Source organism: Mycetomoellerius zeteki, unplaced genomic scaffold, assembly GCF_001594055.1.
Source record: "Mycetomoellerius zeteki isolate Tzet28-1 unplaced genomic scaffold, Tzet1.0 scaffold35, whole genome shotgun sequence".
Classification (NCBI taxonomy): domain Eukaryota; kingdom Metazoa; phylum Arthropoda; class Insecta; order Hymenoptera; family Formicidae; genus Mycetomoellerius; species Mycetomoellerius zeteki.
In genome coordinates, this window is record NW_017257338.1 from 4,337,374 (window position 1) to 4,353,337 (window position 15,964).

A 15,964-nucleotide genomic window follows, 5' to 3' on the forward strand; every position below is an offset into this window, starting at 1 on the left:
AGTCATCAGACTCAGATTAGTTGAGTTTTATTGATTTCAATTCCAATAATATAAACAGTCAGTATTTTCTTTTTCCGAAAAAAATGTTTATCTTTGACTGTCAAATTGCTCGTTTTTACTCAATATATTAAGAAAAATACATTAAAATATTTTAAAATTCTATCTAAAAATTCATAAAAATAGGAATTTTCAATATGAACCAGAGGGTATGGTCCGATTTGGAACTAATAGTTTCAAATCGGACCGGAAAAAGCGTTTTTACATTTTTCATTATAGTTTAACACAAGTGAGAGATACATCAAAATAATCTGAAGCAAAAATGAAGGGAATTAATCTTTCCAACAGCACTTTCGATTTTACGATCGGACTTTATTTATGCTTTATAGAGAGCAAAAACTGCAAAATAGGTCCGATTTAGACCACTCTCCCCTACTATATTTTTATGTACAAATATTTGATTTAGCTTGAAAGCTTTGCGGATGGCATTATATATAGAAGAAAGTCGCCGATACCGATATACCACTTTCTTTTTAGACAATATTTCTTAAATAAAAGGTAAAAATAAAACTTTAAAAATGTAAGTACAAACTGAAAAGTATCTTTTATCAGATAGTATAAGCAGTTTTTATAATACTGTTTGCAATTTTGCAATAATTAATTTTTTCGTAAGGTAAGCAAAAATGAGCGTCTAACAAAATGGGCTCCAAAACTGACACAGTAGGTAGTAATGCTATGTATTCATATTCTTTTTATTTTACAAGCATTATCTGTATAAAGTACCTACAAATGAATATATATAAGATTTTCCAGAATCTTTTCACTTCGTTATAAAACATTTTTATTCAGTTATATGCATATTTATTTTATGCTGTCCTGCAAGATACAAATATGTAATGCGATAGCTTTTCAAGAGTTTTTCCATATATGCACGATTGCCTTCAGCTTCAATAGACTTATTTGACACTATAAAGCAACATTGTAAAGATTAAGTTAGCTCATGGTCTGTTTTACAGACAGGTGTGACGGTTTACGCTGTACCCTAATTTTAAATTTAAAATCGTATTATGAAAAGACTATAAGAGAAAAAATAATATAAATAAAACTGATTTAGGAAACTACAAGCATTTAAAATGATGTAATATTATCAATAATATAGTCACTATTATTTAACCACGCAATTTACAAAAGAAAATCGTAAGAATTTTATTTTCGCATTCGTAGAATTCGTTTTTAGCTGATTTGGTATAGAAACAAGCCACAAATGTACGAATTATGAGTTTGTACTTCTTTAATTAGCTAAACAGATCATGATTTTATTAGTATTAATAAAGTGTAATATTTAGTTTCTGAGAAATAAGAAGGTGTCACTTTAGGAGACCTATGTCAGTATCGGCGACTTTCCTCTAATAATATTAGAGTAAAATATTATATTTGAGTATGATATTTTCAATGTAAAGATTTATGTACATATTTAAATGTACATTTATAGTTTTCAGACTCAACCATAATTACGATATTATATTAGTTGTAACAAAAAATATTTTCTTGGTTTTTAACAAATTTTAATAAAAAAATAAAAAGAAAATTATACAATAATAATTATATATTTCTTTCTTTCTATGTATCATGTATATGTATACATATTGTACATAATTTAAAAAACAAAATCGAATAATATTAAATAGAAAATAGACAGAGTGTTAAAAAAAATCATTTAGCATTTATATGGTAGATAGTACACGCCATACTGAGTAAAAAAGCCTTAGTGAATATCATAAGAAAACTCAACTATTTCTAAGATATAAATAATTTCATATGTTAGTATCATAACTGACTTATTGGCTTCTACGTGTCGTTTGCGTAAAGATTTATCAATGTTTATAAACCGCATTTTGAATGTTCTGATTTAATTTCCACATACATTTTATAATGAAAATTTTCACCGGGAATCAATAAATTGACATCAACTAGCCATTACGATTAGATGGGCATTATGGGAAATCACCTCATTGGATCCGTAATTCTTCTAAATAGGCTATTAGGGCTATTTATTTCAATTTTTCTCTTTTTCTATGTCGTATGTAACACGTAGAAGAGATAATAAATCAGTTATGATACTAACATACAAAATTGTTTATATCTCAGAAATGGTTGAGCTTCCATCCTATGTTCACTAGGCTTTTTTACTCAGTAGGTGTCTACCATAAAAATGCTAAATGGTTTTTTTTTAACACCCTGTATAAAAGACAGCACGACACTTGGAGAAAAAGTATCATGCTGATAATTAAGAAATCACAATTCTATGAACATTTCTCATTAATTCTAGCAGTAATTATTTTTAAACAGAGTTCTGGCTGCAAAATTTTCCAATTTTGATTTTTTAACACAAACAATGCGGAACTCTTTCTTTATTTTTATAAGGAATTGAAAATATGGTGTATTAACTTCGTGACTCTAGCATATTACTTCCCCTCTAAAATACAAGAAAAAGATAAATATTTCCACTTTTAGTTACAGATTTTTTTTCAACACCCTGTGTATAGCTTTGCGCATTCTCTAAAAAAAATATATTACCTATAAATCTAAAACATATATATTATAATCAAATATTTACCTTTACACCATAGTTGCTCTCCTCATAAATGATAGAAACATAGCTCCAACCCATCGTCAATACAATGTCGACCATCGCTTTGACTTGATAGTGATCGCTAGGTATGGTACGGCTGAAATATTCGAAACGTTGCTTATTGGAAAGCTCTGGGCTCGTCGAGAAAAAAGAGACCTGTAACATAATAGCCAATTTTCCATCTTAAATTATTCAAATATGAGAGAGATAAATTTTACAACATTGTGTATATTCTTAACAATTGTACCACGATTTTGTAACAAGGGGATAAAAGTATTTATGCAGTGTGTTTGTATAAAATATTTATATTTGTATAAAATGCAGTGAAACGCATAATGTAGATAAATTACGTTGTTTACGTTTAACTCCATCATCATTTCTTTGCTCTGTCTCTTGAGATTAAATTTATATCCAAGAGTTGTTGTGCTTAAATCCTTAGATCTTTAAAATCGCGGATAAATAGTTTTTTATATTAAATCAACAAAGAGCCAAATGAGAATTTAATTTTACTATTTTTTAAATAACTACATCCTCTCGCTTTTTTATTTAAACTTTAAATCGAAATTTGTTTTGTACATTGCGTTCGTATTGTTTAAATAAAAAACATTTGAGTAAGCTTGTACATAATTATTAAGATAATGTAGAAGACAAAAGTGTACTTTCAATCTTTTATATATGATAAATAAATAAGAATTATAAACTTCATAAATATAAAAATATGAAAGCTTTGAGTTTTCACAAAAAGAAAATTTCAAAAGTTTTCTTTTGTGAACTATTATAGATTTTTGTGACAGCAAAAGATGCTGTCAATACATCGAAGTACCCATCATATTTAAATAATCATAAAAAAACTCATATATAATTTCTATCATTCATGTTCTATCTATATTCACATAGATTCCTATCTTATTCGAAACATATGAACTGTTAAAAAGTTTCTTCCCTTTTTTATTTGTTTCTAATCTTGAAACTAAAGAACGATATTGGATTTTTCATTACATTGCGTACCACATTATAGAATACGGATATTTGCGTTAGTACTGTATAATTCTGTTAGTGATTGCAGGCGAGTAGTTGTGCTTAACTAAAAGCGAAGTAAACTTGGATCCTGAAAATAGCTGTCGTTTTCGCTAGTCTCGAATTTTCCGGTTTTACTGCCAGACCGAGAGAGCGAAAACGTGTAATGTTTAGAGAGTCACATGTAAACTTGTATGGTTTTTTTTTTGAGAAAGAAAAGTAAAGTTTATCGTTTTAAAGTTCATCAATTATTTATATCGTTTGATGCTCTTTAAAGTATATTATATTATACTATCAGAGCGTGAGAGAGGATTAAGATTTTATCGTTACGCAGTGATACAGATTCATTAAAAATATCTCAGCAACCTAAATATTAAAATGCTGAGGAAAATATAGCATAAAAACTCGAGAGGTATGAGTAATTAAACAGTTATTATGAAACTTTAAAGATTCAAGAATTTAATAATGTATAGATTTAAAGATTAAAAGTTACAAACTCTACAAATCAGTCACAGTCTACAAATCGAAAAATTCGGAAATCAAAAAGTTTCGTAGAATCGCATATTTAAAGAACAAAGTTGGAAAGAACTTAAAGAGTCCACAAAAATATAGGTTTTAATAAACGGTTAACTTAACAATTTAACGATCTAATATACACATATAATGATTTATTCGCGAGTATGAATATAATATAATTTCCAGAGACAGAATATTCACAAAATGATGACAGTTCTACATTAAGGATCATTTATCCAAGTCATGCGTTTCATCATAACTTCATAATAAGTTCCATCATCAGTTTGTCGTTTATCTATGGACCAAGTTTCCCCTCTTTTCGTACAATGTTCTTTGTTCACAATTTGTGACGCTTATCGAGGAATAGGCGATTTTGAGTTAGCCGCATGTGGCAACGAGGATAATTAATCATCTTTTCGAGGAAGGCGGACGCCTTCGCGAAATCGACTTGTCGGTTGATTATACAACTCACGTTATACGCCTTGGAGAACTTTGACGAAGATATATTCCATTATTGTTCTTACGATTATTAATCTGACTTTGATACAAGTTGAATTTCTATACTGCGAGTTTTCCACATTAGCTTTCCACATTAAGTTTTCCATTACATAAAACGTAAAAATGTTATGATAAAGATAACAATAAAATAGCTTAGAGATAACAACAAAATTTCAATAAATGTTATAATAAAAAATCCCAGTAAGCAAGAAACATTTTGAAACATTTAAACAACATTGTAGTAACGTTGTAACATTGCTACAATGTTGTTTAAATGTTTCAAAATGTTTCTTGCTTACTGGGATTTTTTATTATAACATTTATTGAAATTTTGTTGTTATCTCCAAGCTATTTTATTGTTATCTCTATCATAGCATTTTTACGTTTTATATTCATGATACTCATAGTTTAGTTCGGTTGCCCTCGATGATGGTTCGATTTGTCTTAGCAAGTAACGAGGTTTCAAAATGTTCGATCTGTACAAGCAACACCGATGCGTAAGCATCGGATGAGTTTATGTAGTGAGAAACGAGACGGCGTTATCTCATACCACGAAGGTACCAGCGCTACTTTTCTCCGCAACAATGCGCGTCCTATCATACATCGCGGGTATTGCACAACATGGCGAATATATTTATCATGGTTTGTCAGATTTAGAGTGGCTACTATATATCCACTATAGTAACTTTGCTCGTCCGACCATGCATCGAAGAATCATACAAAACTTCAACTCGGTCCACTTGATTGGCTTGCTTTATTGATTATGCAGTGTCTGTATTTTTCTTTACCTTCAACGCTAAAATGAACATATTGATAAAATAAACGTTTATATAAAATACTGGTGGATAGAAAGCACAGATTTTTCGGCATTAATTATTCGCGCGAGGTTTTCATGATTTTTCTCTTTTTTTCATTTTTTTACTAACGGCACTAAAAGTCTATGGAAAAATTAATAATAGGTATTTGAGAAAATATGGCAGAAATTTTTATTTTTTTTTTGCTATAAATATAAAGAAAGGAATAATAAATAATTTTAATTGATATTATTTATCGATACATGTACAAAAACAAATTATTTGACAAAATGGATTATATATTATATATAAAATAAAGTTTACCAATTGTGTTTGTATTGTATATATATATATATATATATATACTATATGTATATGATTAAATAAAAAAAAATTGATAAAGATACGCATGTATCTAAAAAAACAGTTGATATTTGACCAAAAAGTTATCATCGATACAGAAAATTTTATTTCGTACATTTCATTTTCTGCACAATTTTACACCGGAAAATTCATATTTAACGAGGATTGAATAACTTAGCACACATGTTACCTGTTTTACTGTTATTCGCGTGTTAATTAGAGATTATATGATACGGATTCTATGCCCGGATGTTTGCATTTTTTACTATGTCTGGGCTCATACCAATATAGCTAGTCCTTTTGTAGGACCTAGAAAATGACGTTATCGTTAATTGAAATGAACCGGCTGCGCCCAAACCGCGCGAAATTGCAAGCACAATTCGCTGTGCCGATAAAATAGAGTAAAAGGACACATTCTCCTGAATTATTCGGTAAATTCGCCAATTCTTTAGTGCGATTTAGTTTTACGGATTTCATATGCTTATATCAACTTATACAATATATCAGTTGCATTGCTATGATAACTAAAAAATAATTATTTTGTGTTGCTATTTTCTTTGTTTAACTATTAATATATAAGCACATGACTTTTAATTTAATTATTTATTTCTATCAATCTTCTAATAAATTGCATTGGAATTAAACGTGCCCGAAAATCTAGTATAATATATAATCATGTATATATCAAAACTGATTATATGTATAAGAAGTTATTAAACATGAATAAAAATATTACATAAAAAAATTTAGAAAATTGAAAAAAATTGATAACGATAATGGAAAGAGAGAATAACCATTTTGAAGATATTTGTCATAAATCAAATAGAATGTCCAGGGAGGTGAATTGGATCGTGATAAAAATGTTAATTGCCGGCGGCTGACGTTATGAAGTTCGCGTTAATTAAAAAATTTTACGAGCGATTATAAGTATACTTTTAATCGGATAATGTAAATCACAACCGTCCAAAGACTTTATAGATTGAATCTAATTATTTCCATCAGAGATCACTTCTGAATTTCGTCTTTAAACGAAAGACGTACGATGACACATAAATGAGTGCTTTGCGCTTCTCTCTCTCTCTCTCTCTCTCTCTCTCTCTCTCTCTGATTTTTTCATGGGAAATGATTTCCAATCACAAATTTGGTATTATGACTCCTCGTCTAATCCCTTATTAACAAATACGACGATGATTGAGGAGTAACTGAAGAAGGCTTATCGATTATTCAAAACTACGACATCAACAGCATATTTCCAAGTGAGAAATTTCGTAAGGACGATGCAGTTTGCTGGCAAGATGCGATTTCATTATTTAGTTCACTGAGTTGAGCTCGCGTCGGCTTACATCTTGAATCTCGATCGTAATCCCGCGAGTTTCGGTATTCCTAGCAGAGATGGAAATCCACTTACAGAAATTGCTGCTGAGCGTTTTCTTTCTAACTCTAATTCGATTCGTGAAAATCGTGACTGAAATTTATGACAACAGTGACATACTTGGTACGATTAAAGCCTGTTTCAATTGGACAGTAATAATCAGTGAAGAGCAGAATATTATTAATGGTCGATTAATAGATTACTGCGTGTAGATACATATGGCTTCCTCTTAAATAATAATTATTATGCATCGAAAGTATAATTTTATGATATCTACGAAGTCTTATAATTTTTTAAATTACATGGAAATTAATTAAATCATTCAATCAAATAAATTAACTTTTGCTCCTAAGCCTCATTTGAATAAATACACTACTTATGAGTGACATCATTATTTTATCAGTTCTATACGTATAATCATACGTTGAAACATTAATTTTTTTAGAAAAATAGTTTTTGCGCAAATTTGCAGAGATTACTTTACAGTATACATAACTCATTAGATACTCTTACGTGTATATTTTAATTAATTTAACAATTTTTAGACGTTCATGAATTTCAAATTACGAACAAAAGAGTTTGATACGGAGTAATTTAAGCACAAGTACTGGAACCTGTAATTTAGCTACCTCTCACAGAATTGCCTTGAGTCTTTGTACGCGTGTGTTATCGAATCCTGTGAACTGACTCCTGTTCACTTGTCGATCATGGTGCGACACATGTACGTGTACACGTAGGATACTGATTGACACGAATAGTGAAGCTCTCTTTGACGTGTATGCACTTTCCGCTCACGTGCTTAGTGTTCATGCAGGGTGTTATGCCTGTGTTTCTATGTCGATCATACGTCATCGTTGACAAGTTGCGGAGAAATCGTTTAGCTAAGCGGTCGTCCGCAGTCGCTTCGAATCGTACGTAACTGTGACGAGTATAGCGATACATGTCGATATAAGTCACGGTTAACAATGTATGATGAATAATGTATTTCGTTTCGGTATAATATAGCCAATTAGAAATACATCTCTTACGCCTCGCGAGGCCGTGTGTATCCTAAATAGAGTAAAACCACTAGATGTGGATCAGACATTCCGATCACTTTTTATATTTAAATAATTATAATATTTTTCATTAAATGATACATTTCACAAGATTCTTTAGCATTTGTTTTATCTCTTTCAAGTGTCAATTGAATTTAATTTATTAGGAACAGCGCTACACATTTTATTGATGTCGTTAACTAATTAAATGTGCGAGGTTAATTAACGTATGTATCTTTAAAAATTCATTCAAAGTGTAATATCATAAGAATTGACTTATAGCTTTTATAGTAGGTAGTAAATAGCTTATATTAGATTTCATGGAAAAAATTAACGTTATGTTCAGTTGAGATTAAAGATGTCCGCGGATGTTTAATTACTATGTTATAACAATACTTTTATTACGTAAATTTATTATAAAGATATTTAAAAACTTGTCAAATCTTACAAATAATGCCATCCCGAAAAGATTTATTTGTTTTAAGTATCAAAATAGAATATAAAATGGTATACATGTTTATATGAAAAAAATGTTACTATTCATAATTTAACTGTTTTTGCTAAACGTTTAATTTTCATCAATTTTTTAAAATTATCATTGATTTTTAATAGTCACTAATTTTAAATAAACTTGAATGTGTTAAAATTGCATCATTATCCATAATTAGACTAGAACTAGATGTGGATCATCAATTATAATTTCATTATATATGTAAATTATGATATGCATGCGCAAATCATTGTTATTATCCTTATGGGATATAATAACGCCATCAAAAAGGATAAAACATTTGATGAATTGATCCGCAGTTAGTATATATATGGGATTTAATTGTGGATAATTGTCATTATTTTATTTAATTCAAATTAAAACATATAAAACTGTAATGAAATGGAATAAAATCATCCATAATGTAATCTTTATGATCAATTATGACTATTAAATATTTTATTAATTGTTTGATACTGTTCTGGATAAAAATATGAATTTTTTTTTAAAGAGTTATCCATCAACTAGTGGTTTTACCCTATTACATTTTATATTATTAACATTTATTTTTTTGCGTTACTGCAAAAACCATTATACACATTTGCGTTCAATATAAATTACAAAATTCATATTGAATATGTATATGTAAAATAATTTCGAAAAAAATTTCACACATGATTGTCCCAAATGTGGCAATCTAATATTTAGAAACGCCATCAAAATTATAAGATTGATATTAAAATTTTTTATAAGATTGATTACTTTTATGTGATAAAATTCGGAAGATAATGTTCTTAATAATACAGACATGTTCTGTCATTGGAGGAGATCGACTTTAATCCAGATTTTGCCTCAAGTTGTCGCGAAAGTGATGAAGATCGAACGCTTTCCAATCTCGTCTGTTATGAATATGGATAAACTAAACCGCTAGGTTGCATGAAAGAAAAATGTGGTAAGTTTGTGGGACAAGCGATACTTTTCAGTCAAATAACTCTCTGTTATCATATAAGAAAAAAAAACGATTTAATATGCAGTAGCTTTCAAAGTAGGTTTGAAATATTAAGTAGTTTATTTTAACAATAATAATGACGGTAGTATCAGCAGTAATTATAATATTAATTTTTTAACTAAAAGTTTATATAATGTTAATAAACTAGAAAAATTGATGTTTTTATATATTACGTAAACTATGCGCCATGCGTGTATAGAATATCGAATTCAATCTATATTATATATATCTCACATAAACGGTCTAAAATAAAGATTCTTAATATTGTTTATATTATATATAATAACTGCGATTATAGTTCATTTGGATAATTTGGAAACAAGTTTATTAAAAAGTTCGGTCTATTCGAGGAAATTATACTAGCGAGCACTTAAATTTTTCGTGAGAAAACGTTACCTCGACTCTTTTAAGCAAAAGTATGAAATTGACTGGGTCGAGAAATTCATAAAAGTTTGTAACTTTTTTTTGGAATAAGCAAAAAGCGATCCCGTTTTACGTCACATTCTCGAACAGTTTTCTAGTTTAGCACAATGTCGACGTGATAAGTTTCACAAGACCGAGTAGCTTAATAGACGCGTCAAAGAAAGCAAGAGTAAGTGCGAAAAAAGTAAAATTTGCTATATTTGCAATATACTCGTATAGTGGATATAAGAAGTTTTATGACTTATTGGTAATAATCTCGATAAATGAGAATCAGATACTAATCCAATGTTAGGTTCAGTTAAAGTTTTTAACGAGCATAAATTAGAAATATGTGGTAAAGCAATAATGCAAGTTACGATTTTATGGAATTATTATATTATTAATTACAATAATATTGCAAGTCAAAGATTAATTCAACTTCGCGTCTGATAAAATATTAATGCATATTTTCTGCCGGTATAATTTTCATTTTTGAGAAATGATTTAAAATATTTTATATGAATATTACATTATATAAACATTGCATTGTTATTATTATTCAATACAGTGGACTTATTTATTAATGCAATTTTTCGGTGATAAACAAATTTACTAATTTTAAAAAATTATATAAAAAAGAAATCTACATTTATTTCCTCTATTCTGCATAGTATTTTTACATTTAACCTGTATTTAAAATAGAACTTGCGAGTATACTTTAGCAGAGTATCCGGTATTATTTTGTTTTTTTATGCAAATGCAATTCAAATGCGCTTTAGAAGGTAGTTCTTCTCAGTTTCTGATAGCTAGTATGATGATATAGATCGCGATGTCGCAAATCTGTTTCGCAAACTTACGCCCAACCGTAGAAATGGATAGAAATCCTACCGAAAGAATTATGGACTAAAATTAAATCCGTCGTCGTTTCCCTAGACTTATATTCCACCTGATCCTTTCACGTCTTCCCTGAAATCCTTGCAAAATCTCTTTCAAACTCCGCCACCACGGATCTTTAGAGGCATGAATCGCGCGGTGACGAGTTTTCGCGAAGTATCGCTCTTTGTCACGAACACCTGAGTCGTCCAAAAGTAAGAATTGTATACAAGTCGGTTCTCATGAGGATGGATTACATTTCGACAATATAATACATCTCTAGTTTTGTCTGTAATGTATCAAGAACTTTAACTAGCAAACTGCTAAAGAAGAATTTATCGTTTTATTCGGTTTACGGTTGCAGCGTATGTACATATATACGGAAAGAATTATTTTACTAAAGTATTTCAAAATTTAGCTAGCTAGAGATTTATGTAAAATATTTTTGGCCCGTGCGGAGCGAAGTTATTTATTTAGGTAGCTACATAAATCTGTAGCTAGCTAAATTTTGAAATACTTTGGTAAAATAATTCTTTCAAAATATTTCAATTGAAAAATATTTTACGTAAATCTGTAGCTATCTCAATTTATATTGATATATGAATTATTCAGATATTTTACCATCAATCGCGTCATATATCCTACTCGATGTGAGTTAAAGGTCATTATCACCTCTTGTCATACCAAAAATTGCTGTTCAGATCCTTTCTTAACACTATTTTCATAAGTTTGCATGTAAATGCACATATTATCGCGTTCGACCTCCACTATACAAGTATCTATCACGGCGAGAAACTCGACGTCGTAAAATGAGATCCTGACAATGTGGACGATATAAGCAGATTAATCTTCTAACTTATACATCAGAATCGACTATTGGTACTTTGAGTTAAGGAGCTTTAGATGAACTATTATTATAAAGTTATCTCGAAACCTTAGAATTCGAGTATTCGATGATCAACAAGTTCAAGTTTGTCCTCGAGTTGAACTATAAATGAACATATGTCTATAGTTAGCGTTATAGACGAGTCTATATTAATATCGGGGAAAAGATTCTGAATTTAAAAGATTTCTAATTGCATTATAGTCAGTATATAAAAAATACATGTTGAAATAAAGTTATAACCATGAAAGATATAATTTTTCTTCTCTTTTTAGTTTTGATTATATTGCTTAAAGAAATGATCATTAAGTTTTACTTTGTTGTCAGGTTGTAAGAAATTACGAACGTAAGAAATTACGAACTATGGCGCTATTAAAATTTTATTTTGATTTACCTTTAGTTGATAATAAATATCGAAATAACGGAGAGTTAGTAAAAGTTTAATAGCAATATGGCACTTTCGCGGCTGGACGAATAACGCGTTATAGTAACACCCTTTAAACCTCAACCTAATAGAGCGCTGAGAGATAAAACGGGCCAAGAGACTCGAATGGCTTATGAAGAAAGTAACGTTGGATGAGGTGATTTCACGGTACGAAGATTTTAAACCGCAGGTTCTGTAAACTTTCGTCAAGAATGAAGTTTTCATGGTTTACTGCCACCTAACCTGGCATTTTCATTCTCCAGCCTCTAGAGATACGACGGCGGTATTGCCTGGTTCTAAATCTTTGTAGTAGAGCATTATAAAAATTGTAAAAAGTACGTTATCATATATAGTATATATTTTTTTCTCTTTCTTTATCCGCTTACTGTTTTATTGTATTAATTTTCTAAAATTAGATCGTATTTTATAAGTTTAGCTTTTATAAATTTAAATTATTTTGTCAATATGCATCATATTATTTCTGCATTCATTCGTATAAATAATCTATTATGTGCATATAAATTTTTATTATGTAAATAATAAATATTTCTGTTGTTTGTCACTATATTTTCATTTCATTCAATGAAAAAACATGTACGTGACGAATATTAAACATCATAGTGAAAACATTTCTAAAAAATTCGACTTTTAAGAAATAATTGTGCGAAAAAGAATAAATAATTTAAAATAAAAGCATAAATGAAAGAATAAATAATAAAAAAATAATAATTTTCGCGGAATATTTTATATAGTTCACTTAGTCGTTAACATATTGGTAAAACTGGATTTATTTACTTACTTGAGGTATTTTGAACAATCGTAGGAGATTGGCAACCTGAATCGAAGTTACTGAACTCGCTGCACCAACGACGCCACTGATTACCTTTCGCACGGCAGTCTTGTTGCAGTGATATTCTGCGCCGTCTATGTTGCTTATCGAACCTGGAATATATAATAACATGACATAATTCTGTTTGTAATTTATTTAAAAGTAATATTTCAAATTAACAAATTAATTAGTTTAATGATGCTTTTATGTCAACGAGCTCTATGTCGATGAAATTTTGTTGTTGATAAACATGGGTGTGAGTTGCGTTATTATAATAATGATATTGTTTTGTTCGGACCATCATATTTTCATCATTGCGTTGAATATACTGGTCAATTAATCAGTATACGGTAATAATTTGTTTTGTATTGCGTGAATTGAGAGAGGTTTAATCAATAAAATATATACGAACGATATGAATATCCACTGGTCGATACTTGCAGATGCAATTCGCATAAATTAACAAAAATTAATGGCATAAGCAATTTGAATATTTCGTTCATTTGTCAATTTATATTAATATCGAACCTATGGTTCTTTATTAGTTGAACATTGTTTTACATAATCTGTACATATGATCAATACACTATTAAATGTTTATTCTATACATACATTTAACTATGACTACGCCATCGTATATCTAACAAAATTAAATGAAATTAAAATTTTATTTATGGTTCATTCAATTGTGTTTTGTTAGCTAACATTATATAGTCATATATTATGGAACGAAGCCGAATTTAATGAAATTCTTGTAACATGGTTTACAGCGAATCCGTTGTATTTTCGCTCTTGTTTTTCTTATTGTTTGGACTTTGCTCCACGCAATTTCGCAGCATAACACCTGTTGAATCTATCTATCTACTGTTCTTATGTTGTTTGCCATTGATCTACGGTTACAAAAATAAATCAAATTAAATCTTGTATTATAACAATTTTCACGCCAATACTTGGATAATTAAGCTTTTAAAACATAAGATCGATAACTATATATATTCTTAAAATTTTAAATTTGTGTCAATTTATCGTAGTTCTGTATATTATCTTATTTTTATTATAATCAGTATATGCAATATACATCGAAAGAAATGTCTATATACCAATTTTTATGTCTAATTGAAATATTTTATGTAATTACGTATGCATAACGTTTATGCAATAAGGACTGTCACTTATAACTAAATGTTGAAGACAGTGTCAAAAAATTTCAAAATCGTTGCCTGCACAAGAAATTAACTTGTCACCTCTAGAATTTTACACTTGAACGTCCTTCTTCAGCATCTCGTTTGCACACGTGGCTTGGAAATGTTTACCGATGAAACTCACTCTTATTTCTATACATAGCTAGTGCAAATGTTTGCTAGAGTCTTAAGTGTCGCGAATGTTGAAAGGGTGAGAAACGAGCAATTCTTTCTTGGGGGTTTTGCAGTCTCCTTTTCTTTTAAGGTTTCATTTTTCTTCTTCTATTTTTTCCTTGTTAAACCGTGATGACAGAAAAAATGGCGATAGAAAAACTTTCCGCGCGTGAAGCATCGACCAAAATCAATAGAAACAAAATTTTTTATTAAAAAACCTACACATTTGGCTCATGAATATCAAAAGATGAATAAGTTACTATATATATATATATATATAAAAGAATGTAAAAATAGTATACATAGATACACAAATAATATTCGGTCGTGAGTGATGCTGCTCGCACCTTTTTTCGATCTCGTATGTTCTGCTTTGCGCTGGAAGACGAGACTTTATATTTTCACGGATCTGCGCACATGATAATGCAGGCTATCTTTTTCAAGATTGTGATCTCCAGAAACGAGATATAGGCCGCGACGCGAACCGACGCGACGAATAATATGAAAAAGAGAAAGAGGAAAAGAAAATGACTATGAAGAAATTTTTCTTATAACTTTATTCACATGCATGAATGAACGGATAAACTTGAAATGCTGTAAGGTAAAAGTTCCAATAATAGACACTGCAGTGTTAATGCGATGATTTATTTAATATATGCTACACTATTTTAATAATTTAGTTGGATATAGACAAAACGTTACGACACCATTTAAAATCTGATAAAATAAAATGTTCATGAAAATTAATTAACAAAATAAAACTTACTCTTTTGACAGATCGATCATCAGCTGATCTTATGCTCAATAATATTTATTTGGAATAATAATATTACTTTATTATTAAATTAATAATCAATGTAACATACTTATGCTAATAAGCATTTTATACATGATGCTACTGCATCTTATAAATCTATGAGAGGTTTATTACTGAAAAATATTCATTAAATATGACGCTAACTTATATCTTATAAAGCTTAGAGAATGTGATACATTTTCTGGTAGATTTTATAAGATGCAGAATATAATACATTTTTTGGTAGGTTTTATGAGATGCAAGTCAGCATCATATTACATGGATACTTTTCAGTAATCTTCTTGAAGGTTTATAAAGGATATAATAATATCATTTATATATAAGATGCTTGTTTAAATTATATATATAGTATATTAAATTAATTATTAATTTATTAATAAAATATTATTCCAAATAAATTATTAGACATAAGATCCAACGATAAACATGTCTTGTTATATAGCTCATGTTATATACACTTTATTGATTTAGACTTACTTATTTCTTTTTTAAAGATTAATTAAAGATTAAAGAGTTTCTTATATATCTATTCTAACATATGATTATAATAAAATGGATTATAATAATTAAAGCGCGAAGATCATTCAAAAAAGTTAATTATAAGAAGATCGAGTAGATAAAAAGCCAACATAAATGATTTCATTCTATATTCGCGT

The 15,964-nt window shown here is 29.1% G+C and overlaps 2 protein-coding genes across 3 annotated transcripts in view; one reads left to right on the forward strand and one right to left on the reverse strand.

Moving 5' to 3' along the window:
• Window positions 1-15,964, reverse strand: part of Glurb (metabotropic glutamate receptor B) — a 139,133-nt gene that overhangs the window by 24,324 nt on the left and 98,845 nt on the right. The window contains exons 3-4 of the mRNA XM_018452599.1: window positions 13,107-13,249; window positions 2,615-2,785 (exon numbers count right to left, since the gene is read on the reverse strand). Of these exons, the coding sequence (XP_018308101.1) occupies window positions 2,615-2,785; window positions 13,107-13,249 (314 nt within the window). The remainder of the gene's footprint in view (window positions 1-2,614; window positions 2,786-13,106; window positions 13,250-15,964) is intronic.
• The window catches only part of LOC108725543 (UNC93-like protein), a 141,841-nt gene that overhangs the window by 4,297 nt on the left and 121,580 nt on the right, over window positions 1-15,964 (forward strand). The window lies entirely within an intron of this gene.